General features: G+C 51.2%; 1 protein-coding gene across 1 annotated transcript; it reads left to right on the top strand.

The window, feature by feature from the left end:
- Positions 1-321: 321 nt before the first annotated feature.
- ADAMTS15 (ADAM metallopeptidase with thrombospondin type 1 motif 15) lies at positions 322-26,792 on the top strand. Its single transcript, XM_036086287.2, has 8 exons — positions 322-1,685; positions 13,045-13,177; positions 13,671-13,838; positions 14,073-14,356; positions 19,581-19,758; positions 20,763-20,944; positions 21,050-21,225; positions 23,269-26,792. The coding sequence occupies exons 1-8, from the start codon at positions 729-731 to the stop codon at positions 24,041-24,043; spliced, it is 2,853 nt and encodes a 950-aa protein (XP_035942180.1). The 5' UTR covers positions 322-728; the 3' UTR covers positions 24,044-26,792.
- The last annotated feature ends 222 nt before the right edge of the window (positions 26,793-27,014 follow it).

Here is a 27,014-nt window from a genome sequence, read left to right as displayed (position 1 = left end):
GGCGGGCCTGGGAGAGGGGGATCAGTGGGGAGTCTTCATTCCCAACTCCTGAGCTGACTGCTTTGAGAGAAAGGCTTGGACCCAGGGAGCAGACAGATGTCGGTCGGGGTAGAAGTAACTGATGAGTGGGGGCACTGGGGCATAATGGTTGGGCAAAATGCGAACCGAGATACTAAGCGCTGGTTTCTCTAGCCAGCCCACGCCTCCTGCCTCAGCTCAACGCCACTCCCTCCCCGCCAAGTGGCTCTCCGCTCAGGAGGCGGGACCGAGTTCTCCGGGGGCCCCTGGAGGCTCGGGGCTGCAAGCTTTGGGAGGCTGGAAGGGGAGAGAGGGAGGGGCGCTGACTGGGCAGTCCAAAGAGGAGGGGGCCTTTAATAGGCTCGCCCAGCGCCTGGTTTGCGGCGCCGCGAGTGGCAGCGGTTCGAAGAAGCCGCCCAGCACCTCCCTCTAGCTCTCGGCTGCAAATCTCCGTCCTTGCACTTGACAGCGATTGTACTTAAGCTCCCAGGGCGCGCTTTGCTTGGAAAGGCACAGGTAGGAGGCGCGGGCTGCTCGGTGCACGCTCACTGCTCTGGGAGGAGTCTCCCTCCCTTTGCTCTGCTTTCTGGGAGCTACGGACTGCCCCGGAGCGTTGGTGGTTCCCGTGTGCCGGCTGCAAGGAGACGCGCCGGCGGCGGGGAAGCCGGGCCGAGCCCTTCCGAGAGCGCGGTCGTGCGCTGCCCGGCGCCATGCTTCTGCTGGGTATCTTAACCCTGGCTCTCGCCGGGGGACCGGCTGGCGGGTCAGAGCCAGATCAGGAGGTGGTGGTCCCCATCCGACTGGACCCGGACATCAACGGCCGCCACTACTACTGGAGGGGTCCCGAAGACTCCGGGGATCAGGGACTCATTTTTCAGATCACAGCATTTCAGGAGGACTTTTACCTACACCTGACTCTGGATGCTCAGTTCCTAGCGCCCGCCTTCGCCACTGAACATCTGGGCGTCCGCCTCCCGGAACTCACCGGGAGCTCTCCAGACTTGCGACGTTGCTTCTACTCTGGGGACGTGAACGCCGAGCCAGATTCTTTCGCCGCTATGAGCCTGTGCGGAGGTCTACGCGGAGCTTTTGGCTACAGAGGCGCGGAGTATGTCATTAGTCCGCTCCCCAACGCCAGCGCGCAGGCGGCACAGCGCAACAGCCAGGGCGCACACCTCCTCCAGCGCCGCGGCGCCCCCGGCGGGCCTCCCGGAGATCCCACCTCTCGCTGCGGGGTGGCCTCAGGCTGGAACCCCGCCATTCTGCGGGCGCTGGACCCTTACAAGCCGCGGGGGACCGGCTTGGGAGAGAGTCGCAGTCGGCGGAGGTCCGGGCGCTCCAAGCGCTTCGTGTCTATCCCGCGGTACGTGGAGACACTGGTGGTGGCGGACGAGTCAATGGTCAAGTTCCACGGCGCGGACCTGGAGCATTATCTGCTGACGCTGCTGGCCACGGCGGCACGACTCTACCGCCATCCTAGCATCCTCAACCCCATCAACATCGTCGTGGTCAAGGTGCTGCTTCTCGGAGACCGCGACACAGGGCCCAAGGTCACGGGTAACGCGGCCTTGACGCTGCGCAACTTCTGCGCCTGGCAGAAGAAGCTGAATAAAGTGAGTGACAAACACCCAGAGTACTGGGACACGGCCATCCTCTTCACCAGGCAGGTGAGTTGATCTGTCATCTCTTTGGACCCCAATAGCCCCATTTTCTTAGGGTCACCTCCCTTAGCTCTCCAAATGCCCTTTGTGCCAAACAAGTGACCCCGGGTTAAAATTTCATTGATCTCTTCCGACTCCCACTTTGGATCTTCCAGCGACAGGCGGCTCTTAGGCTCCGTGGAGCTTCGGCTCTAGGGCATCTGGATGCACGTGGGCGGTCGGAGGAACGCCCGCTACTTCAGAAGGTGTTGGCCCGGCGTGGCCAATCAGCGCCTCCTCGATCAGGCGCCGAGGGGCCGGAACCCAGGAAGTTGCCGCCCCGGAGCCGCAGTGTGTCTCCGCGGCAGATAGGAGGCGCTCTGAGGATGGTGTTGGAGGGGTCGGGAAAGGTCCGCCCCTATTCAACCCGGGCGTTTAAATCCTTTCAGATATCTCTTCGCAGGCTTCTCTTCTCTTCTTGTAAAACTGGAAGGTGTTGCAAGCATCCCAGTTCAGAGCCTGGCTTCGTTTCCTCTGGGCATGTTGAGTTATCCTCTGTCCTGGGCCTGGAAAACCTGGATTGGGATGGAGGGGAATCATTTGGGATATTTTGTGGTTGAAATGGAAAGGACAGACTCAAGTACCGGGAGCATTCCGTCCTTTGTTGCTGCTTCTCCCATACCCTCCTGTGCTGGCCCGCCTTTTACCTGAGGGGATTCCAGTCTATTCAGAGCAGGCAATGTAGTTAGAGCACCCGTTTGGAGCTGGAGTTTCTAGTGGAGTTTCACTGGGAGCTGAGTTGGGGAAAATCTCTCAATTTTCCCATTTCCTTGTTGGCCCAGGGTGACCCGTTTGCCCTGATGTGTGCTATGGAGCAGAACAGGCAAGGTTGCTCATGACACCGACTCACTGAAACTTCCAATGACCACACTTAACGGTAGCGCTCCAGCTTCTGTCCCTGGCGGTGTGCAAGTGGTGTGAGCTTGGTAAAGAGCGTCTGGAGACCCCAGGTGTGGGATTGGAAAGATACTGAGTATGGGGCTTAGAAAGATGGTCAGATCACAGAAGCAGCTCTGCCTTTTGCTATGGGTCTATGAACATTTACATTCATAGATACTGGAGTGATTGGGTACTGTGAAGTTTTTGGATTCTTGCAATTTGTCAGATTCATGGATGGGACTGGGAGGAAGATGGGCATCCAAGTGACCTGGTTCCTCTGATTTTTGGGGCCGCAGCTCGAATCTGTGCCATGCTCTTGTTTTGTTATTATCGCAACCACGTCATTCTGGGGATGGCCCAGAATCCTTGGTTGCCTGTGGGGCTGTCACTCCCCACTCTTTCCAAAGGCCACTCAGAGCTGTGCTGGCACACACGGGGCTGGAGCTAACGTCTTCCACGCTAACCCATTTGGCATCGCTTGTCCCCTCCTGGAATTGAACTTCCTCCTTTCCCAGCCTTCTCCTCCCACCACCTGGTTTCTCCAGGGAGGTCTTTGGCCTGAGTCTGTTTCCTTGCACTCATTCTTCCAACTGAGGTCTGTAGAGCTGCCACTGCCCCTACACACACTGCCTGAGTCATGGGGAAACTGCAGCGGAGGTGCCTTCCACCTCTGCACACAGACCAACTCGGCAGTCAGATTGCTGGGGGAAAAAAAAAGCAAAGGCCAAGAACAGGATATCTTAATGGGCAAAGCAGCTGTTGGCCCATCTGCTACCTGGGATGCCCCCGTGGAGGTCACTCTCGGCTTCTGAAGTAACAGACCTCAGTCTCCGCCGCTTAGTGGCTAGGCTGACTTTTGGAACCAGCCGTAGAAAGAGGACTCCTGCTGGGAATATGGGCCACACCACCAGAAGGATTCACCTTTTGAAGAAGCAGCAATCAAGCAGCGTGACAACTTCTGTCTGTCAGTGGTGTGTGCGAGACCCAGGGGCTATGTTAACCATGCATAATGGAGACAAGATGCATGAGCACTTGGGTCAGAAAGAGTGATGTTCAAGATGTGACTTTTAGAAGCTGTCTTTCTCTTAGGCGTCTAGAGGGCGAAGCCGGAAAGTGGGGAGGCTGTGTTGGCAGGACCGATATCCAGGTATGTGCTTAGTGCTTTAGAGTGAACATCTCTCTCTCGTCTCCTTGCTGGCGCAGACTTTAGGGCCTGCTGCATTCTCAGGGTCTTAGGAACTGCTCATTCCTGAACTCCCCTGGGGAAGGTACAGTATGGGATGAGAACAGAGTGCGCAGCCGCTCTTTGTAGACCAAGGCAGATTTGGTCTCCGGGAACCAGGAGTCTCCTGCTGTCCTCCAACACAAGAGGAACTTCTGTTGTACTTTGTAAGGGTTAGTAGTAATCCTTTAACTCAAACATGAGCTTCCCTGATTATTATAATGGTGTAATCAATGCTTTTTCAAACTAAAATTGGAATATATATATATATACACATATACATATTGATTCTATGAAGATAACATTGATCCTTGAACAACATAGGTTGAACTGCATGGGTCCACTTGTATGTGGACTTCTTTTGATACCGTGCAGTACTCTAAACGTATTTTCTCTTTTGGTTTTCTTAATAACATTTCATTTTCTCTAGCTTACTTTATTGTAAGAACACAGTACATAGTACATACAGCATACAAAATATGTGTTAATCTGGGGCGCCTGGGTGGCTCAGTCATTAGGCGTCTGCCTTCGGCTCAGGTCATGGTCCCAGGGTCCTGGGATCGAGCCCCGCATCGAGCCCCGCATCGGGCTCCCTGTTCAGCGGGAGCCTGCTTCTCCCTCTCCCACTCCCCCTGCTTGTGTTCCCTCTCTCGCTATGTCTCTATCTGTCAAATAAATAAATAAAATCTTCAAAAAAAATATGTGTTAATCGACCGTTATCGGTAAGGCTTCCTGTCAACAGTAGAGTATTCGTAGTTTAAGTTTTTGGGGAGTCAGAAGTTGTATGTGGATTTTCGACTGCATGGGGTTCAGTGCCACTAACCCTCATGTTGTTCAAGGGTCAACTGTATATAGTTTGTTTGGATAAGAAGTTTTCAGAAATGTGCTTATTCTGTTAATCACCTTTTGTCTATAACAGATCTTGAACTGTCAGACATCTTAGGGTCACCTATTCCTTGGTCCCCCCAGAAAATTCTGAAAAATGGCTAGTGACTCTGACTGATAGTACTCTAGTTGTGGTTTTCACAGGGAGGAGGCGGGAAAGGGTTGGGCTTGGTCAGACTGTATTTTCTCCTGTGAGGAAGAGGTGAGCGCAGCTCCTGGAGAGTTCCAGGTGCCGGGTACCTGAAGGGGTGACAGTAGGAGCATCATGACTGGCAGGCACCGGAGCTTCCCCCTCGACCCACTATCAGAGTTGTTGTGTGTTTAAACAAGGCTGGGCCAGGCTATGGGGAGACTGCTGTCCTCTTGGCAGGCAGAGGGAGGGGCGTGGGGCGTTGAAATCAAAACACTGGGAAGACGTGACCCAGGGAGGAGCCTTTGCTGTGTGCAAAGGAGAAAAAAAAAAAGATCATACAACAAGTATCTTGACAACTTGAGGAGTTTACTTAAAGATTCAGAGTAAGTTCATGTTCCTGGAGAAGGAGCACACATCTGATTTTGCAAAGCAATCAGTCTCCAGACTCATAACAGCAGGGTGAGGTCAGCACGGGATTGGAACCAGGATCTGCGGAGAATTAGAGCCAGTCTTTCTGGGTGGACATTCATTTCTATGAGAAGAAACGTTTCTATGGCTTCTTGTTGCCGTGGGCAGCAGGAGCGGGATTTGGTGCTGGGACGTAGTAGGAGTCCCAGCTGAGCCTGAGCTGTCTTCTCTCTCTTTACCTCTGATGCCTCTGCTATCTGGGTAACTTTGTGGTCGACCCGGTTTCATGAATTTGTTCTACATTTTAAAAATACTTATTGAGCATCTGTTATTTCCAGGTACCGTCCTGGGTTGTGGAGGTACAGATATTAAGATGTGGCCCCTGGCTTTCAGGAATTCACCGAATATCAGGGAGCCTGACAAGGAAGTAGCTCGTTACACTAGGGTGTGTTAAGTGCCATGAGGGAGACATGGGCCCTCTGTCCGAAGTCCAGTGGGAGACATTCTCCTTGCTTCAGAGCCAGGGAAGCCTTCGGGGATGGGGTGGTGGAGGGGGGACAAGGGACAGGTGGCAAGAAGGCACTGGGATGGGAGCTGGTGGCGATGGGAAAGGAAACTTGTTTCCTGTGTTGCAGGAGGCTCTCTCCTCCATTCCACCATCTGTTTTGCTATTTGTAACATTTTCTCCTTTGAATTGACTTGGTCTTGTAGGATTTACAGTTTGTGGTTTTTCTGCTGGCTTATTCCTTCATTTATGTTGTTTATTCTGTTGCCCTTAGTACCACTGTGTGCCGTTCCCTTGTCCCCTCCTTCCTTCACCATTTTTTTCTGTGCTCTCTTTCTCCTCTTTTGAGATTCTCCAGGGCAGGCTCCTTGTCATCTTTCTCTTCTCTTTTGTTTCCTTCATTCATGTCCTCACCCTTTCTGCCTCTCAGTCCCAAGCTTGGCGCTTACCTTCTTGTTTTGGCCTTGAGTTGTACTACATTTTGTGTGTGTGTGTGTGTGTGTGTGGTGGGGGGGGAGCGTACATGTATTCTATACTGTGCAGAGTGGAACAGCACTCTGGAACCTCATTTGAAATAGAAGCCAGTTCTTTCTATAATAAACAACTTGCCATATGGCAGTGAAATTTAGTGTTCAATAAAAAAAGATTAATAAAATGATAATATGTATTTTATACATATCTCCTAATACAATAAAGAGAATCGTAATTTTGTCAGGATCTTTTTTGAAGTCAGGACTTGGAAGATATTAGCAGAGAGGGGCATCTGTAATTTCGGTATTTAAGAGTTTGTAAATTTTTATCACTGAATGGAAACTCAACACTACTTCTAGGAGGGAGGGAGGTGGGAGGAGAAAGAGAGAGGAAGGATTGGAATACGGTTCCTCCCCGACTTGGAAGGTGGTTGCTCTTCTCTCTCCTTCTTTTACTTATACCAAATAAGAAAGCCTGTATTAATGGTGGAGGATGGGGGAGGAAGTTTGGAGGAGGGAATGTGTACCAGAATCTCTCTCTCTTTTTTTTAGTTTTTATTTAAATTCCAGTTAGTTCACATACAGTGTAATATTAGTTTTAAGTGTACAATATATTTTTTTAAGATTTTATTCATTTATTTGTCAGAGAGAGATAGAGAGAGAGAAGGAACACAAGCAGGGAGAGTGGCAGGCAGAGGGAGAAGCAGGCTCCCCGCTGAGCAAGGAGCCCGATGTGGGACTCAATCCCAGGACCCTGGGATCATGACCTGAGCTGAACCGACTGAGCCACCCAGGCATCCCTCAGGTGTACGATTTAGTGATTCAACACTTCCGTACATCACCCAGTGCTCATCACCATAAGTGCACTCCTTAATCCTCCTCCCCTCTGGTAATCATCGGTTTATTCTCTATAGTTAAGAGTCTGTTTCTCGGTTTGCCTCTCTCTCTTTTTCCCCTATGATCATTTGTTTTGTTTCTCAAATTCCATGGATGAGTGAAATCATATGGTATTTTTCTTTCTCTGATTGACCTATTTCACTTGGCATAACGCTCTCTAGCTCCATCCATGTTATTGCAAATGGCAAGGTTTCATTCTTTTAATGGTTGAGTAATATTCCACCGTATGTGTATACCACATCTTTATCCATTCATCAGTCAATGGACATTTGGAGTCTTTCCATAATTTGGCTATTGTAGATAATGCTGCTATAAACATCAGGAGGAATGTGCACCAGAATCTTTTTCTTCTTCTTAAACACTGGTTGAATCACGAAGGCAAATAGGTTTTTTCCCTCCTTTGGTCCTGCTCTTGTCCTACCTTTGAACTTCTTGGTAGACGTTTGTATCACTCTTGGTGCATACCCCCCACCCCCGACACTTTGCCTCGATGCCTATCCTTGGTTGTGTGGCACAGTGGAAAGAACACAGGCTTGGAGTCAGGCAGATCTGAGTTTCAGTCTTGGCACTTGACTTTTAGCAATGGACATTGAACGAATCAGCCATTTGAACTTCACTTTCCTCATCCATAAAAGGATAATGATGATGACAATGGTACTGAACTTAAAGGCAGTATCGAGGATAAGTTAGCAAATGTTCCAGAATAGGCACCCAGTTAATGGCAGCTACTGTCATCGTTACCTTCATGGTCACTCAGCACATGTTTGTTGTTGTTAAATAATTACCTACAGGTCCCTTGCCAGAACTTACATTTGGGATAGCCCTGTTTTAAAGCATTCTGTCACATTGCACTTGCAAGTATACTTAATATTTGTCTGATTTTGTGTGGAAACCATGGTCCCAGCATTTGCCATTCCCACTGACATGTAAACTCCTTTAAGCAAGACCTTTTTGTATCTTTGTAGCCCCTCCAGTGGGCCCCTGCATGCAGCTGCTGCTGTTCAGTATGTATTCATGGGAAGAAGGCACTGATGTTAGCAAAAGGACTGTGTGTGGCTATGGGTGCTTAGGTAGTTCACCTCCCTTACGAGGGATCATTAATCCAGTGTTTGTAGCTGTCAGGCTGCAGGGTTGGGAGAGGGAGTCTTAGGTTCTTCTGGCATTTCTTCTTGGCTCTTTGCCATCGGTTTTTGCCCTGGAGAAAGGAGAGGCCCCAGCGAGGAGCCAGCAGACATGGTGCAGAGCAGGGATGGGGTCAGTGTGTCAATGCAGGTGTGGGGCAAGGAACCAAGAGCTTGCTCAACCAGGAAGGGGGTGCAGGCACTGCGCCTAGAGCACTCTTGGCTCTTAATCCTGCCATTTCCCTCTCTACCGACCTCTCCCAGGTCTCTCCCCACTCAGTGGCCAATGTGAGCTTTGGGGGCTCAGGGTAAGGGGTGGACAGTCTTGTTATCTTGAGATTCCCTAGCCCCTTCATTCGTGGGGTGTCTCTGTACCAGAAGCAGTCCCAATGCAAGGGAAGCATTCAGCTCTGAGGCTGCACTTCTGGATTTCAAACTTCACTCTGCCTCTCCTTTCCGTCTACCCTTGGGCTCACTGACCCTGTGCTAGTATCTTACCTTCTCTGAGCCTCATCTGTAAAATGGGGCCTAATAATGGCATCTCCCTCATAAAGCCTTTGTGAAGATTCAATGAGCTAATACAGGACTCTTAGAACAGTGTCTGGCTCATAGTAGCAACTCAGTAAGTGTCCACTATCAACATTATGTTAGGTGTGTACCCTCTCTTGAACTGATGATTTCCGGAGAAAGCTTGGTCTTCCTGCAAGCTTCAGATTTCTGTTCTTCCTCATTGAGGTAATTCTTGTCTCGGTTATCTCAGTCTCCCACTGTGATACCATTTTGTACACCTTGAGGAATTTATATTCTAGTGAAACCGAACCTGCTGATGGACGTCACCAGGGTGCATTCTCTTCTTCACCAGGCATCCTTAGCCACATTGCCCAGACACGCAGAATTGCAATCCCATGCTTGGGGATTACAAACAGCAGTGGATTTGGGGTTGGACAAGGAAATACAGTGATGCATGACAGAAATTCAGATGAGAAACAAGTAAAGGTGCAGTATTAATACCAGTGCGGGGTGGTTTTCCATAGTAATTATGGTATCCTGACTAGCATGCTGTGGTTCAGCCTGAAGACCATTGCCGGCCTTGGTGTCAAAAGGCATGGGGTCCTGTTCCCATGTTAATAACTGTGTGGCCTTGGGTGAGCAATCTTAGTCCACTGAGCTTTAGTTTCCCCATCTGCAGAATGAGAGGATGGCTCTGAGGTTGTGTGAGTGTGATACTCGGGTGCTATGGTGTGGCCATGAAGATGAGCCCAGCCCTTCCATGAGTAGGAAGTTGGCTACATGAGAACATGTGTCTTCCGCTACATTAAAAAAAAAGTTAACGTGCTTGATTTATGTGGGTCCTCCACCCTCCATACTGCTGGAAAATATGAGCATCTCAGTACATGGCAGGGGGAAATGAGAGGAGGTGAGAAGGAGGCCTGTGGGGAGTCCTGGTGGGGCGTGGTGGGAGTGAGCGTGGGAAATGTGGATTGGGCCACTGCAAGGTGCTTGCCTGCTTGCTTTCTCTCAAACTGTGGCTCCAATCCTAAATTATTTTATGAAGAAGGACAGTTAGAAAACAATAATCTGGGAGGGCTAGGTTCTTGGCCAAGATGATTCTTGGGTCATCTGGAAAAGCAGCCGCAGCTTCAAGGAGAAATGGCAAATTACCAGAAATAGTGAGGTAGGTAGGGGTTGGGTGGGAAGTGCCTACACTCTCCAGGCAGAAGGAACCTGAACAGTTTCTATTCCTGGAGACAAGTGCCTGAGCTGAAGAGGTTAAAGCCATTTGAGTGCATCTGAGTTCATTCCAGAAGGGTGGAGACATTCAGTGCCACAAATGAGGCGCTTCTGAGCCCTGCGCACTCGCCTGTGGGCGTTCAAAGAACTCAGGTCCAGCGATTCTTCACTGAAGTCCCTGACTGGGGGAAGAGGGACAGGCAGAGCCTCTGACCCCAAACAGCTGCATCTTCCCACAGTGAAGACACTGGTTACTGCAGGCTGGCTGCTCTCAGCTACACCCTGACCCTCAGGAAATCTGCCGGCTCCTTCCTTGTTCCTCTTGTTTGATCCAGGGAAACCGGGATTTCTTGATGGAAAGAACAGGTTGCTCCTGGCCAGGAAGGGCCTGCAGCTGCATGTCTTCACTCCAGAGAGAATCCACCCTCCCAGAGAGGAAGGAGGCTCTTGGCTTTAAGGACCTTCCAGCGGCAGAGGCGGGCTGCTGGGCAGCGGAGGTCCAGTGGCTGAGCTGTCAATCTGGCCTCACCATTTCTGCTGAGCAGGGCAGCGGCTAGGACTCTGAATGTCCACGTGGGTGACCTTCCCTTTTCTGGGATTTAGTGTCATGGGTTAGTAGACAAATCAGGGTTCTTTCCATTCTCAAGTATATCATTCTGTGTGTTCCTTTTATAACCTAGAGGGCCAAAAGGGGCCGAGCACCCTGGGATCGGGGCAGGAGCAGAGGCTTAATTAAGGCACTGCTCCAGTCTGGGTTCTAGTTGAGAATTGGCCCTTCTTCGGAGGAGGAAACTGAGGCCTCGAGGAGAGAAGTGACCTGCCCAAAGTCACACATCTACTTTGTGGTGGGGCCAGGACAAGAATCTAGCCTTCTTGGTTCTTCCTCCCATGCCCTTTCTCTTACACAAAGTCAGCAGTGAGTGTGCATGGTGGCCCTGGGGTAGTGTTGTGTTTGTCCTACAGGCTCTCCTTATGGGCTGTGACCACCAGACAAGAGTTTTCAGAGACTCCTGCCTTAGTGGGGATGCTATACTGTAGTGTCCAGGGACAAATGGGCCCAGTTCCCCCACCCCCTGCCCCATGCCCCCATGCAAACCTCCATTCCTTCCCTCTTGGTCCCCTGCCCCCTTTTCCCTCCATTCACAGGCTGTTCCGTGCGACCCAGTCCTGTTCCTCAGCAGTCATATTCCCTAAACTGCTTGTCTGGTGGACTTCCCCTCCCAAACTCTTCTAGGTTTCAGAACTCTAGCGGAAGGAGAACTTTCTGGAAGGGTGAGCCTTTGGAGAGGGAAGAGTATTTGGAAGATAGGAAATTTGAAGTTCACCCCAAGGGTTCCCCGAAGTGGCATACATGCCACATGTGAGCCCAGGACAGCAGATCAAGGCTGGGCATGCATCACTCATTGATGACCGGTGTACTCTGGAGTCTGATCGCCCTCTCAGTTCTTTGACCAGAGAAACTGTTAACTCATTAGGAGGTGTGACTATCACCTGACCGTGGGAAGCCAAGTTTGACTGCTCAGGTGGTAAACTTCTGAGTGCTCTGGATTAAATTTTGCTGATTTTCTGTACTCTGACCACTTTCCTCCTATGCCCCCTGGCCCCACTAAGTCTGCTGCCCACCTTTCCCCCCATGTCAGCATGTGCCTGCACACGCACGTGCGCAAAGCCCTAAAGGGAACGGAAACTGAGAACAGTTCTGGGTGTGTTTATGCGGACACCTTGGCTCCCATGGAGAACACACACAGCTCTTTCTCTGGAGAGTTAACTTAGGAGTTGCTGAGCAATCAGCTTTGGACGTGGTGGAAAGAGTGCTGATGATATCCAATCATACAGACCCCAGTGCACGTTTCTGCTGTGCGACTTGGACCTCTCTAAGCTTCAGCTTCCTTGTCTGCGGAAGGTGCTAATAGCTGTCATTCTTCCAGTGGGCTGTTGCGAGGATGAAATATGGTCATGCATGTGAGGTGCACACACGATGTCAGCATTTAATAAATCATCACCATGATTAACTATGAGCATGAGCCTCAGTTTTCACCTTTGACAAATAGGTATAATAATATATCTGCCGCCTAACGCTGCTGGGGATTATGATACCTAGAGTAGTTTCTTGTTAACTCTAAAGAAAGGCAAGGATGTAATGAAGACAATCCCAGTATCACTGATTCAACAGTGTCTTCTCTGTTAAGTGACAAGTATCTTATCCTATTTCCAACTCCTGGGCTCTTAAGGTATGTAGGTGCATTGCTGGCCCACGATGCTCAATAAATTCATTGAGATATCCGCCCCCAGTGCCCCATTTTGCCCTTTCACATCCCTGGAAGTGCTTCCCAATAGGGTTGTTGCAGGAAGTCTTAGCGTCTGCTGCAAGTTTTAGTACAAAAGGAGGGACTATCTTAGGCGGTGATCCATTTCTTTTTTCTTCCTAGCAGCCAGTGAGCCAGGGGTCCCCTTGAGCTTTTGCAGCCAGTTGAGCTGTGTCTGGATAGCAGCTAGTATCCACCTCAGTCTGCCCCCTCCCAGCCCAAGGAAGCCAAATCTCTGGTTTGGGCGGGTCCTTGGCCCGTGAACCTTTGGCTGAGAATCTGAGCTTAATTCATGGTTGTCCAAAGGCAATCGCTCAGCAAGGACTGAGATGGCTCAGGGCTGACTCCGGATGAGGAACACACTGACCTTCCGCCCCCACCTGCCTCAGTCAGCCCTGACCAGAACCTCGCCCAGCTGTGGAACTCACCATTTTCTGGTTTGGAAATCTGTCTCTATATAAAGCAATGGCCTTATGGTTTAATTTTGTACCTCCTTACGGGATCTCCCTGAGTAGGATTTGGGTAGAATCTTCTTAGAGAGCCACAAGGCTTTCTTCCTGAAGCCTCCTCCCTCAGCCTGGGTTGATTCCATGAATAGCCCTGCAACCCCTTAGGAGAAAGGACCTGGCTAGGAAGGTGCTGGGCTTGGTTGGATGGGGAGCGGGGATGAGCTGGAACATCCCATAGGATGCCTTTTCTTCCCATCAGGTCCCTACTGTACCTGTCACTAATTTCTGGCTGGCTTCTGCTTCCCCCCCCACCCCGGCAGGACCTGTGTGGGGCTACCACCTGTGACACGCTGGGCATGGCTGATGTGGGCACTATGTGCGACCCCAAGAGAAGTTGTTCTGTGATCGAGGATGATGGGCTTCCATCAGCCTTCACCACTGCCCATGAGCTGGGTAAGGCTAGAGGGGGTTCTTGGGTGGAGGGGGGAAGACTCCCTTCTGGGGTCTTTCTGGGTTTGTCCTGAGTGCTTTGGGCAGGGGGTAGACATTTGTCTTTGCTTCCTCATGTCCTAAAGCCTTAGGGATTCCTTCTTAGGGTCAGAGTCTGCCTTAGCAATGGCTTTGTTTTATTTTTTCCTATTGCCCCAGCGCAGTTGGCCAGTGATATTGTCTGACTCAGCAGCCAGAATATCTCATCAATTAGGCACTAAGGGGAGAATATTTTAAATACCCTGCTGTCCTCACTGAGCCCATAGCCTGATGGCCAGGACCGAGAACACAAGAACACCATCTTGACATTTGCAAAGCAGCCTATCACTAGGTCGAAATGACCAGCCTGAAAATTGCTGACGTAGGCTCTCTAGCTTCCCCAGCTGATCCCCCCTCCTTTTAAAACTGCAGAGCCCACATCCTTCTGCCCTCTGAGTCCTCTTGCCTTACCCCACAGGCCACGTGTTCAACATGCCCCATGACAATGTGAAAGTGTGTGAGGAGGTGTTTGGGAAACTCCGAGCCAACCACATGATGTCTCCAACACTCATCCAGATTGACCGTGCCAACCCCTGGTCAGCCTGCAGCGCTGCCATCATCACCGACTTCCTGGATAGTGGGCATGGTAAGCCAGGAGGACAGAGGAGGGATTTGGGCGCTGTCCCTGGAGAGAGTGCTCACCACCTCTCTGGACCTGTCTTCTATTGTCTAAGGCATGCGTGACCCCAAAGAGTCGGGCTCTCAAGGGGGTCCATTCCACTGGACCTTGCTTCATTGTCTCCTTACCATTTAGACTCTGGGCCAGCCACGTCCCACCTTTCTCAACTCCTCTCTCACGAATGCCCTTGGCTCCCTGCAGGCGACTGTCTCCTGGACCCACCCAGCAAGCCCATCTCCCTGCCTGAGGACCTGCCAGGGGCCAGCTACACCCTGAGCCAGCAGTGTGAGCTGGCCTTTGGCGTGGGCTCGAAGCCCTGTCCCTACATGCAGTACTGCACCAAGCTGTGGTGCACTGGCAAGGCGAAAGGGCAGATGGTGTGCCAGACCCGCCACTTCCCCTGGGCAGACGGCACCAGCTGCGGCGAAGGCAAGTTCTGCCTCAAGGGGACCTGTGTGGAGAGACATAACCTCAATAAGTACAGGGTGAGTGTGTGGGAGCTGCGCATCGGGGCTGCTGGGAGGCAGGGGGTGGACTCGGAGGCCTCCAGGGGCAACAGGCTTGCAGCGCTGTGCCTCTGTTTCCCTGTCTGTGGTCCTCTCCCCGTCTTGACTCTGAGACTGGAGACAAGACATACGGTAGGTTAGAGAACTTGCCGAAGCCTTCCTTAGACATGTGAGAGAAGTCTCTCACGGGGCGCCAGGAGGTCCAGCCCTCAGCTCTGGGCCTCATCCTACCTGGGGAGGAGCTCTGAACCCAAAGCCCAACACTAGCTATTCGACATTCCTCACTTGTTGGCTCCTTCCAGCCTCCCCTTATCAGCTATTTCTGAACGTGTTTTGTTTCCAGGGAGCTCTGGGCCAGAGGTGAGCCAGCCTCAGAGCTGAAAGGAAGCAGATCCCTGGGCAAAGCTGCAGTAATTTGCTGCATCCCGAACCCAGCTTCACTTTTTGTCAAGATTGTTTTTTGAAGCTGAAACATAATAGAGCAAAAGTTATTTTTTTCCTGGTAAAAAGGAGTAACAGTTGAATCAGAACAAATCCCAAACCCCACATGTTCTCTGAATATAATAAACTCTTCAGGTCTGGGGTTGGGGTCGCAAAGGGATTGGGACTTTTTCAGACAGGAATAAGACATCCATCCTCTCCCTTGATCCTGGTGAGGATGATCCCTTTCCCACCCCTGCCTCGGCTGCAGAGGGGCTTGACTGGGGGTTTTATGTACATGGACATATTGGCTGCCCTGAGCTGGGTTTGGTACACAATTATGTAAAATCTTTTTCTGTGTTTTGGAAACCTATATTTAATTAAACCATTAGCCATTTATTGGGCACCAGCCCACTGTATTTAGAGAACTGTGTGAGGTAATGTGGTAGTCAGAAAAAGAAATAAAACCTGGGCTGTCTCTCAGTGGGCTCACAGTCTAGTGGGGAAACTAGAAATGTTACTATGGTCCGAGACGCAGAGACACGTGTGTTCTGTGTTAAGACTGAAGTGTGAAAACGTGTCATGGGAGAAGAAGGGATGGGAGATTAATGATGATTAGAGAGGTCTGAACAAACTTTGGTGAGGAGGTCAGATTTAAAGAGAGCCTTGAGGGATGAGTAGGCTCTCTCATCAGGCAGAGATGGAGCAAAGTTAGGGAGGTGGGGCAAGCTGGAGGGGTGGATGGATGAGGGCTGTTTGGGAAAGATCTTTGGGGGCATGGTTCAGGGCTAGTCTGGGGTAGCCTTGACCATCAGGCTGTGGGTTTAAACTAGAAGGTCCTGAGGACAGACCAACCGTGGTCAGCTCCTTCTCTTGGGAAGATGAGTCTAGCGGATAAAGACGTTGCCCAAGAGGATATTGGATATAGGAAATGTGATCTGAGAAGCATATAGAAAGACAGTCCATCAGCAGCAAAATCCGCTATGTCCTCAATCTCTTCTCTGGACAATCCCTTTACCACCCTGGCCCTTCACAGAGGACACTGCCCTAATCAGCAGAGGTCAAAGCACAAACTTCATCTTCCTAATCATGCAGCCTCCCTGGCTCCCCGGGATCTCAGTTGCAAGAATCACACTCTGACCACCAAGGCCCTGTTGTCCAGCCCTCTAAGTTTTGGACTCCAACAATTCTTCAGTCCCACTTGCTCTTCTCATGCCCTCATCAACCTTCTTCTTGAGATTCCATGGACCATTGTTAAAATCACTTCTTCATGTACACTCATGGCTCCCATGTTCCTGCCTCTCTCAGCTATACTCGCTTGGATAAGGCACTGTTCCTGCCTCTCTCAGCTCCCATGTTCCTGCCTCTCTCAGCTATACTCGCTTGGATAAGGCACTGCCCTGGTGGAATCCAGCTCCCATGTGTTCAACTGTGCTATTGTGGGTGAGTGTGGCTGGAGAAAGACATGAAACCGTGCTCAGCGGTCTCAGTTTGAACTCATAACCTGACAATGTAGGTGGGCCCGCCCTCCCAGCGTCCTACACGATCATGTCACACCTTCGCCTCTCTCCTCCATTACTGACTCTTTCTCCTCATTTCCACTTTTGCCAGTGACCTTTCTTCCTATCTCATTAAGAAAAAAGAAGCAATCAAGTAATCAGAAGAGAACTTCCACCATCTCCCACCGCCACATCCGCTGTCCGCCCTTCTTCGGTGCCTGTAATATCTACCTTTCCTCCTTTGCGATGGATGAGCTGTCCACGCTCTCATTGGAGGCCCGGAGCTGTGCTTTGCACTGATACTGTCCCCTCTATTCAAGGAAAACACTCCTTTAATTCTTGATCTCTCTTCTGTAGTGTCAGATTTCCCCTCTCTTGAGTGGAATCATTCCCATTAGGATACAAACTTGCTGTAATTCCTCCCACCTTAAACAAAACTTCTCCTAATCCTACTTCCTCTCCATAAATCACAGTGTATCTCTCCGACTCCCCTTCCCACAAAGTTCCTGGAAAGAGTGGTATGAAATTGTTCTCTCCAGTTCGCGTCTTGCCATTTTTTCTCTGGAGCCCATTCCAGTCTGGCTTTCAGTCCTACTCTTCCTCTAAAAATAACTCTCACTAAGGTCGCCAAATGGCCTCTACACTGCTGAAGTCAGTGATTGATTATCATTCCTCATATTGCCTGACCTGTTAGCAGCATTTGACACAGCTGATTACCATCTCCCCTGGGAACACAGGCTCCACTGTGTCTTGGTTTCCCTCCTCCTTTACTAGCTGCCCCTTCTGGTCCCCTTCACTGGGTCTTCCTCACACTCTTGTTTTTCCAATGTTAGGCATTCTAGCTCTGTCCTTAGCCCTTGTCACTGTCCACACTGACCTCTTAGGTGATCTAGACCAAAGGCTTTAAGTACCGTTTACATTTATACGTTGAAGTCCCCCAGATTTGTATCTCCAGCCCAGACCTCTGTCCTGAACTACAGACTGGCATGCCTCACTGAGTCTTGATGCCTCCATGTGGATAGCCGATAAGCATCCTAAACATAACATCTGTAAGACCAAGCTCCTGATCATCTGTCCTGAACCTGCTTTGGCAACTCCATCCTCCCATTGCTCGTGCCAACCCTTTTTTCTCTCACATCTATCCATCTGATATTTCAGTAATTTCTGTTGACTCTATCTTCAAAATAGAGCCGGAATTGAGCCTTTTTTTTTTTTACTACCTTATCTGCGATCACCCTGCGCCAAGCTACCTTGGATTATTGGTCTTGCACCCTAACTGATCTCCTTGTTGCTGGTCTTGCTCCTCACAGATTGTTCCCACCATAGCAGTGAGAGAGATCCTTTAAAAGTAGGTTAGGTCATGCCACATGCTCAGAACCCTTCAGGGGCTCTCCTCCATGCTCAGGATGGTGAACCCTATCTCTGCCTTCATTTCCTGCTTCTCTTGCTCTTGTGATGCTGGAATACTCCAGGCCTGTCCTTCCTCAGGGTCTTGGCATTGCTCCCTCTGCCTAGAGTTCTTTCCCTCATATCTGCACGAGTCCCTCTCGTACTTCCTTCAGGCCTTTGCACTGCTGTCACCTCTACAGTGAAGCCTCTGTGACCCCCTGTAATATAGAGTAGCCCACCTCACCAAGGCCCTCCCTCTGTCCCTCTCCCACCTGCATTTAGCCCCTCCTGACATTCTGTATGCACTGGCTTATTTTTAGTTTTTTCTGCTGGGATGCAGTCACTTCGAGGGCAGGGATTTGCTGCACATGGTGCCAGCCATTAGTAAGAATTCAACAAATATTTGGTGAATGAATGGCACACGGCAGGGCAGGAGTGTTTTCTGGGGGATGAATGTTTTCTGTAGGAACAGGTAGGAAAAAGTGATACCAGGCTAAAAACAATAGTAACAACAACAACAACAACAACAACCACACAGCATCATCTCAGAAGCCACAGAGACAATGTTAAGAACTGAAGAAAAACTGGAGACAACAAGGTCTAAGCTTAGACTCTTTCAGTTTATGGATGGTCATCTCTTTGAGAGAGAGCTTCCCTGGTGTGATGGGGACCAAGCCCATATTGCAAGGTACTGAGGAGGGAAGAGGTGCAAGGAGCAAATGTAGACCCTCTTAGGAAATGGAAGGCTGGAATGAGGTGGGACGTTATTGGAGGAAGAAGCAGGGCTATCGGCAAGTGTTTCTTTCATAGGAGGAGAGACGTGGTGACACCATGAAGCAAGAACTATACGACAGAAGGGCAGATAGAATAACTATGCTGCATGTGGGCATAAGTTAAAGTATTTAGATGACATGCAGCCAGTTCCTGATTAGCTCCATGCGGGTTAGTCACTTTGGATGACGTATGACAGCATTTTAATCCCAGGCTTGTACAACTGGGCTGCTTCCTCTGTTGCCTGACTGATGTGAGTTCAGGGGATGAAAACTTGCTTTACTGGCATCCTAAGAAAAACATAATGAAGAGGATACATTTTCTATCCCTTCTCCACCCTCTTAAAAAATGAAACAACACTGCCTAATTCACCTCGAAGCCAAATAGAGTTTTGGGATTGCTTTGTAGTTTCCTATCCTCGTCTCCTCCGAGCACAAACATTAGAACCTCTTATGGTGAAACTTTCTTAAATTCAGCCGCTGATTGAGCCTAAGATCTGGTTCAGTCTGGTTTGGAGAGAAGTCGGAATTATGGAACATTTACAAATAAAAATATTCAGACATCTATGGCAACAAGATTTCCTGGCAAGGCTGGGGGCTGCCTCTGCCGTAGATTTAGAGACTCTTGTAAATACACTAACAATAGGTAAGGAGAAACTTTGAACTCTAGTTCGGTGGCAAGCACAGAGCTAGGAATTTTCATACACGTTGCATCATTTAAACTTCTGTCTGATCTCACACCTGAGTATTATTGGCCTCATTTTTGCAGATGAAGCACTTGAAGTTTAAAGAGGTTTTACTACTTGCTCAAGACCACCCATATGGTGAGGGCAGAGGCGATGATAGAACTTGGCCACCTGACCCCAGAGCCCAAAGAGGTCTCTCTTCTGAGCAACCTCATTTATAACTGGGTGTGGCTGGCATTTGCTAATTACCAGGTTGAAGTGTTGTGTGGGCGCCGTGTACGCTGACCATTTGCTTGTCATTTTTCCCTTGGGATACACAGTGGATTTCCTTCTGGTGGGATGGGATCATGGAGGCTGTACCCGTGTAACTCTTCTGCAGGGTCAGGGTGTGGATGTGCATCCCAACCCCTGCAGGAGTAAGACGGACTCTTTCTCATAGGTGGACGGCTCCTGGGCCAAATGGGAGCCCTATGGCGCCTGCTCGCGCACCTGCGGTGGGGGCGTGCAGCTGTCCCGGAGGCAGTGCCGCAACCCCACCCCTGCCAACGGGGGCAAGTACTGCGAGGGAGTGAGAGTGAAATACCGATCCTGCAACCTGGAGCCCTGCCCCAGCTCAGGTAAGGAGGGGAGGGCCCCTCCCCCTGCCCCCCCCCCCACTTCTTGGCTGCAAATTACACAGTCAAGATTCTCTCCCCTAGCACAAAGTCTGGAAGTGCCAAGGAGCAGATTCCTCTTGGGATCACTTCTTTGCCCACTCCCCTTGGGCAGGAGTGTTTTCTTCTTGATGCTTAGGCTGGGATGCTAAGTGGCCCAAGGGTATGACACACCAGATGGCCCTTTAGTTAAGAGCTTACAAGCCCATCTTCATAAGCAAGAGTTCTTTATCCAGGGTCCATGAACTTGGGTGGGAAGGAAATTACATCTCTATTTTTACTAGTCTTTTTTAATTTCCTTCAATTAGAAATTTAATATTTTTATTACTACTCTTTCTATCTAAAATTTATTATTTCTTTTAATCAGGCAACAACCTGTAATACTACTAGTACCCGTGACTCTGTCACCAGTAGAAATCGTGGATATTTTCATATGGCATTTCAGTTGTTGGGGTTTCTCAGAATGCCATTTATTGTCATCACTACTTGAAAATGACAGTGGTTATTAGACTCATCACTGAATCTTGTTATGTAATGGGTTAACAAGGAAGCGCAAATATCACAAATATGTTTCAATATATATTGAGAGTTGTATATCATATAATTGGTATTGTTTGTAACCTATGTGATTTATTTTATCCACTTGATAACATTCTGAAAATAGTTTCAAAAGACTCCTGAAGGGTTTGATAGCCCAAAACTGTCCGGGATACCTGTTATAGAGGGAATCGAAGTCCAGATTACTGTGGAAGGTGGCACAGTGCCTGGGGGATGCATGATCCTCTGTGACCTGCATCCTTTGGTCCTAGCCTACTTTAGTTCTTTGACATGGAGTGGTGTCAGTGATGAGGATAACTTGGCTGAGGGTAAGAGCTGCTGAGATCCGCAGGTGGCTGAGCATTCTGGGGAGGGATCTCCCTGCACCGCCCCTCCCTTTAGCTTCCTGCCTGTTCTTCCTCCCTCCTCAGCTTCAGGCAAGAGCTTCCGGGAGGAGCAGTGTGAGGCTTTCAATGGCTATAACCATAGCACCAACCGGCTCACCCTTGCCGTGGCGTGGGTGCCCAAGTACTCCGGCGTTTCTCCCCGGGACAAGTGCAAGCTCATCTGCCGAGCCAATGGCACCGGCTACTTCTACGTGTTGGCACCCAAGGTGAGTGAGCGTGGGGCAGGAGACCAAAGCAGAGAGAAAGTCTTTGGGGATCCATCCGGCTGAGCTGCCCCTCTCTCCTTTTCTCCCCCGCGGGGGGCACTGCAGGTGGTGGATGGCACACCATGCACTCCTGACTCCACCTCGGTCTGTGTCCAAGGCAAGTGCATCAAGGCTGGCTGTGATGGGAACCTGGGCTCCAAGAAGAAATTCGACAAGTGTGGGGTGTGTGGGGGCGACAATAAGAGCTGTAAGAAGGTGACAGGCCTCTTCACCAAGCCCATGTGAGTTCTGGGTCCTGGAGCAGTGGGAGGAGGGCTGAGTGGAGCTGACCCCAGGCGGTGAAAGCTTGGGTCAGACTGGGGTAAATGGGCAGTGCCCTTACTGTAGAGACCACTCGGACTCTTCTGCGAGTGTGATACTCATTCATTCATTTCTTCATCCATCCATCCATCCATCCATCCATCCATCCATCCAGTAGAGATGAATGCTTGCAGAGTCCACCACTGAAGAGGAGAGGCTAGTTAGGGAGATGGCAGAGAGTCATTAGGGTCTATCTAGAGTTCTAGAATAAGCCTCACTCATGTTCAAATCTCAGTTCCCCATTTTCCGGATGACCTTGAGCATGTGACACAATCTTTGGTATTCTGGATTTGCTCACTTATACAGTGGGTATGACATGAATATATTTCCTGTCGTGCTGTTGTGAAGAATAAGGGTGTTAATTCAAGTAAAATGCTTAGTGTTGTACTTGGTGCATAATAAATGCTCACTAAATGTTCATGATGATAATCACAAAACAAAACATGCCTGGAAACAAATGTGACAGCCTCCCCATCTCACTGAGGCTGAGGCCCTGTCCTCGGGGATGAGATTGAGGTGAGAATGGCAATAAACAGCAGAGCAGGAGGCTAGGACCGAGGGATTCCCCCTTCCTGGGAGATGTGTGCAGGGTCAGCTGAAGAAGTGTCGCTAGGCCTCTCAGATTCCTACCTCCAGAGCCCGGTGCTCCTGGCTTTCTGAAGTCCAGCATATTCCCTTTTATTTTCAGGGGGTATGTGCTCCTTGGAAAGTCCTGACCCATGCTCTGGAAGAAGCTGGGGGAAGCAGAGCCCCCGAGGTCTCAGTTGAGCAGGGATATGGTGGGCTCTGAAAACTTGGGAGTCCAAGGCCTAGATGGCTGTCCAGGAGTCTTGGCTGCCTCTCTGGACACAGCACTCTCTGCTGGGCCCCTAGCTGGGCGACTTTTCTGGGAACTGGGGGCACTGCAGGTGGATGGCGTTTGCAGGGATCTGAGAGGGAGGCCCAGTGGAGAATTAAAGGTAAACACTCCCAGACTTGCTTCACTGGCTAAGTGGCAGGTGCTCCTTTCATAGATGAGTGGAGCTGGAAGGAGACTTAGAAATCATCTATTTTGACCCCCTCGTTGTATAGGTGAGGACACCGGAACCAAGAGAGACTGATTTGCTTGAGCCACCAGGGAGTTGGTGTCCAAGGCTTGATCTGGGTGCCCGACTTCAGGACCAGTGTGTCTTAATGGGGTGTCTGGCCCCAGCCTTGGAGTCAGGGATGGTAGACTTATTGTCTGCCCCTCCTCCTCATCCTTCTCACAGTTAATATATATTAAGTGCTTACTGGGTGGCAGGTACTATGCCATAGGCTTTATGTGCTTTAATGAGGTATGTGTGATTATGATCTCCATTTTCCAGGTGAGGCAACTGAGAAGCTAAGTGACTTATCCAAGGCCAACAGCTGAGTCAGTAGTAGGGATGGATCTGGCTCCAAAACCTTGGCTTTACTTTGCCTTAGAATTCACCATGTTATAGAGGCACTGGGCGGCACAGTCGGTTGAGCATCCGACTCTTGGTTTCGGCTCAGATCATGATCTCACGATCTCAGGGTCATGAGATCGAGCCCCGCGTTGGGACTCTGAGCTCAGTGGGGAGTCTGATTGAGATTCTCTCTCTCCCTCTGCCCCTGCCCCTGCTCTTGCTCTCTGTCTCTCAAATAAATAAATAAATGTTTTTTCTTTTTTAAAAAGAATTCACCACAATATAAATATACTGAAGAAAAAATCGCAGGGCGATACAGCCAGGGTATGTAGCTCTAGATGATGTGGTGACACTCTCATACTGCCTTTCAGTTTGTGTGTCCCCCTGACCTCCCTTGGGGTGGTTGAAGCCGTCTGGTTAGTCTCTGTACCTTCCCTGCCATCTTGGTGACCTGCCACTGGGTTTGTGAAATGTGAATCAGCTGTGACTTCTGTGGGGAACAAGGGCCTTATGTCCAGGCGTCTGTCTAAGGCACAATCCCCTTTCCCACCCCAGGCACGGCTACAATTTTGTGGTGGCCATCCCCGTGGGCGCCTCGAGCATTGACATCCGCCAGCGTGGCTACAAGGGGCTGATTGGAGATGACAACTACCTGGCCCTGAAGAACAGCCAAGGCAAGTACCTGCTCAACGGGCACTTCGTGGTGTCGGCCGTGGAGCGGGACCTGGTGGTGAAGGGCAGCCTCCTGCGCTATAGCGGCACAGGGACGGCGGTGGAGAGCCTGCAGGCTTCCCGGCCCATCCTGGAGCCGCTGACCGTGGAGGTCCTCTCCGTGGGCAAGATGACCCCACCCCGGGTCCGCTACTCCTTCTATCTGCCCAAAGAGCCTTGGGAAGACAAGGCCTCCCACGCCAAGGACCCCCGGGGCTCCTCTGTGCACCACAACAGCGTCCTCAGCCTCTCCAATCAAGTGGAGCAGCAGGACGACAGGCCCCCTGCACGCTGGGTGGCAGGCAGCTGGGGACCTTGCTCTGTGAGCTGTGGCAGTGGCCTGCAGAAGCGGGCGGTCGACTGTCGCGGGCCCCCCGGGCCACGCGCGGCATCCGCCTGCAGTGCAGCCCATCGGCCGGCGGAGACAAGAGCCTGTGGGGAGCCCTGCCCGACCTGGGAGCTCGGCGCCTGGTCGCCTTGCTCCAAGAGCTGCGGCCGGGGGTTTAAGAGGCGTCCACTCAAGTGTTTGGGCCCCGGAGGGCGGCTGCTGGCCCGGGACCAATGCAACCTGCGCCGGAAGCCCCAGGAGCTGGACTTCTGCATCTTGAGGCCGTGCTGAATAGGACCGTCTTTTTCTCCTCCTCACTCTCCACCCCATTGGTGCTGCCAGGGTTCTGGCCAGCTGGAGCCGTGGGTAGAGGGCAGTGGCCGGGCATCCAGGCCATGACGTCACCCACTTCGAGGGACGAGGACCACAGGAAGGGGTGAGAGGTGCCCTCCTCCGCCCTGGCGTGGGCGGGGGAAGCCAAGTGACTAACGCAGAGTCTACCTCACTCCCGGCTCCTCCAGGGCCCAGTCTCTGGGAGAGGCTGAGAGGTGCGGGCACTGGGCAGAGGCGCTGGGGCCCAGTTTCCGAGGGACCTGGAGGATGGGCACCTCCCAGGCAGAACTTCAGGGACCTTGGCCCCCGTAAGGGAGGCCACAGGCTGCTGGAAGAGCCATGGCCCAGCAGCTTGGCACCCTCAGGTGGCCCCGGGGGCTCTAAGCCGTTGCTGAACAAGGCAGGTTTTTATGGTGCTGTCAGCCCACCTTTTCTTTCTGACTGACAAGGACTGAATAATAAAAAAAAGGCTGGTATGGGCAGAAACCTGGTAGGAGAGTGGGATTAGGTATAACTGGAGCTTGGGCTACCCCATTTGGAAAGAGGTTTATGTGTAGGGGGAGTCGGGAGCTTTCTCATCTTCCTTCTACTCCTGGCCCTCCCTCAAGAGCCCCCTCTTCTTCCTGTGTTGTCCAGGACATCAGGCTGGGGGGAGGGCTTCCCAAGTACGTGCCCTCTGAGGCTTTGCAAATAGGTACAGGACGTCGATAGGGAGTTTATTGCCTTCTTCAGGAGGGATTGGACCATTAAAAAAAGATATAAGGGATGATGGATCCTGTGGTGAAGCAGGGAGTTTGAGGAGTGGCCTAGAGGGTTCAGTGTCACCGGGCCTGGGCTTGAGCTTTGGGGGAATATCACCCTGGGTTGGGGAGGAGGCCCCAGTTCCAATGGCTTCTTCCTCCAGAGAGGCAGGTATAAATAGGACTGCTGCCTTAGGCTCTGTGTTGCCCCAAAGAACCTTCAGAGTGGCCACGGTCCTGTCCCCACTAAGAGGGATGTGGGAGATGCCCAGCAGGGCTAGGTGCTGAACATCCACATGCCTGTAGGGGTGTCTTCATCTGGACAGCTACATGTGGTCTGGCTTTGGGCCCATCACGTGGCGTTGCAGTTGGATAACCGGGTTCACTGTTTGCTACCTCAGGTTATGCTCTCTGGGTATCCACACCTGTCCCTCCCCTGGGGCAGTGGTGACCCTGGTGCTTCCAGCAGACCTGGCTGTTGTCCTCTGCAGACTGAGCTGTCCAGACACAAAGATGAGTGTGTGGCACATGGCTTCCTGCTCCCTATAGCCTGGCCACCCACTGGGGCTCCAAGTATGAAGGCAGGACCTCTCTCTTCAGGTGCCTTGGGGACAGGTTTCAGGAGACACAAGAATCAATGACCTGACCCAGAGGCACTTGGCAGCCACCAGTCGGAACGTGTGTCTATCCTAGAGACGTGTTGGGGATGTAGAAACCGGGGTGTTTCCTATAGCTCCAAGTGGGCAGATGTTTTGGGGTTAGAGAGCCTTTGGTCAAGCAGGGTATTTCTTGAGGGTGCAGCCGCTCCAGCATGAACATGGGAGATTCTGCTTCTGAGTTAGGTAACATGTCCTGGATTTTAGTGAGGTGACATCAGAGCAGTGTCATCCCTGAGAAAGGGGGTTCGGTCCTTTTATCTGGCTTCCCCTAATAGCCAGAATCCACAAACCAGCCACCCAGGCAAGCCTCTGGGATGGTGCTCGAAAATCCCAGCCAAACCCTGGGCTGAGCCCTTGACCAGAGCTCCCACAGCAGGGCAGAGGGCGTGCGGATCTCTGAGGCAGGGCAGGAGAATGAAATGAGGAGGAATCTTTCTCCTTGTATGGGTGAACACCGTGGGGCTGCAATATCCAAAGGGACCCAGGGCGCCAGGGCAGATGTGGACCCCCGCTAGCCTAGCCGACGATAGCACTGCACCCCGTGCTTGGTGCACCCATCCTCGATGAGGAGAGGGTGGCGCGGGGGCTGTGCAGAACGGGCAGGGGAATGGGGAGGGTGGGAAGCAAGCTGCCATCAGTGGGGGTGACTGGTCCCCTAGCAGAGCAGCTTTATAAATCATTCCAGGCGGGACAACCTATCTTGTTCCTGACACAAGCTGGGCCTCAAATGCTCTTTTCTGTCATGATGTTTTTCTTTTTCCTTTTTTTCCTTTTTAAAAGAAGTATGACCAAGACAACTTGGGAGGTTTGTCTTATCTTTGACCATTTTGCTAATCCAACCATGTTCTCCAAGCCTGAGCAGAGACGAGCCTCGAGGTACAGGTTTCTGGTGATGGAATAAAAAGTTCTCATGTCCGTAGAAGACGAGGAAGATTCTGGGGGCTCCAGAAGCTTCTTCCATGGGGTGTGGACCAGTAAGGATCTGGGCTCAGGAGCCCCCTGTCTCCTCTGCCCTTTGTGTGCACTGATTGGAGGAGTCCAACCTCGTGAGCCTCGCCGTGCTGGAGTAGGGGGCTGGGGCGAGCTGAGGGGCTTGGTTGTTCCCAGCCTGGGAGTTGGCTCCCTAAGGCACTAGACACTGTCACTTCCAGAGCCCCCTTTTGTGTTTGGTTCTTTTGCATTCCACGTGCTGCAGAAGGACGGAAGGACTGGGTACTGGCTGGGCTGTGTATACCGTGTATACATGGGAGCTGGCTGCTGCAGGGACAACAGCCTGCTCCTAATAAAGTTGTAAGTATTTAACATCCACATCCGTGTCCTGCTTCTGTGACGGCATCTCATTCCCACCTCCATCCCCCAGGTCTGCTGAACAGACCCGACATGCCAGCCACGCGCTGGGGTCTCCAGTGCTGCGGTGACGAGGACAGGCACAGGCTCTGTCCCACGCAACCCCCAGGCAGGCTGGGGGAGGCCGAGCAAACAGCCGGGGAGCAAAGATCCGGAATAGTGACAGATCTGGGAGGTGCGAGG

The sequence above is a fragment of the Halichoerus grypus genome, chromosome 11 (genome assembly GCF_964656455.1).
Source record: "Halichoerus grypus chromosome 11, mHalGry1.hap1.1, whole genome shotgun sequence".
In the NCBI taxonomy this organism is placed as follows: Eukaryota; Metazoa; Chordata; class Mammalia; order Carnivora; family Phocidae; genus Halichoerus; species Halichoerus grypus.
The sequence above is the reverse complement of the archived record's forward strand: the minus strand, read 5'-3'. Positions and strand labels throughout refer to the sequence as shown.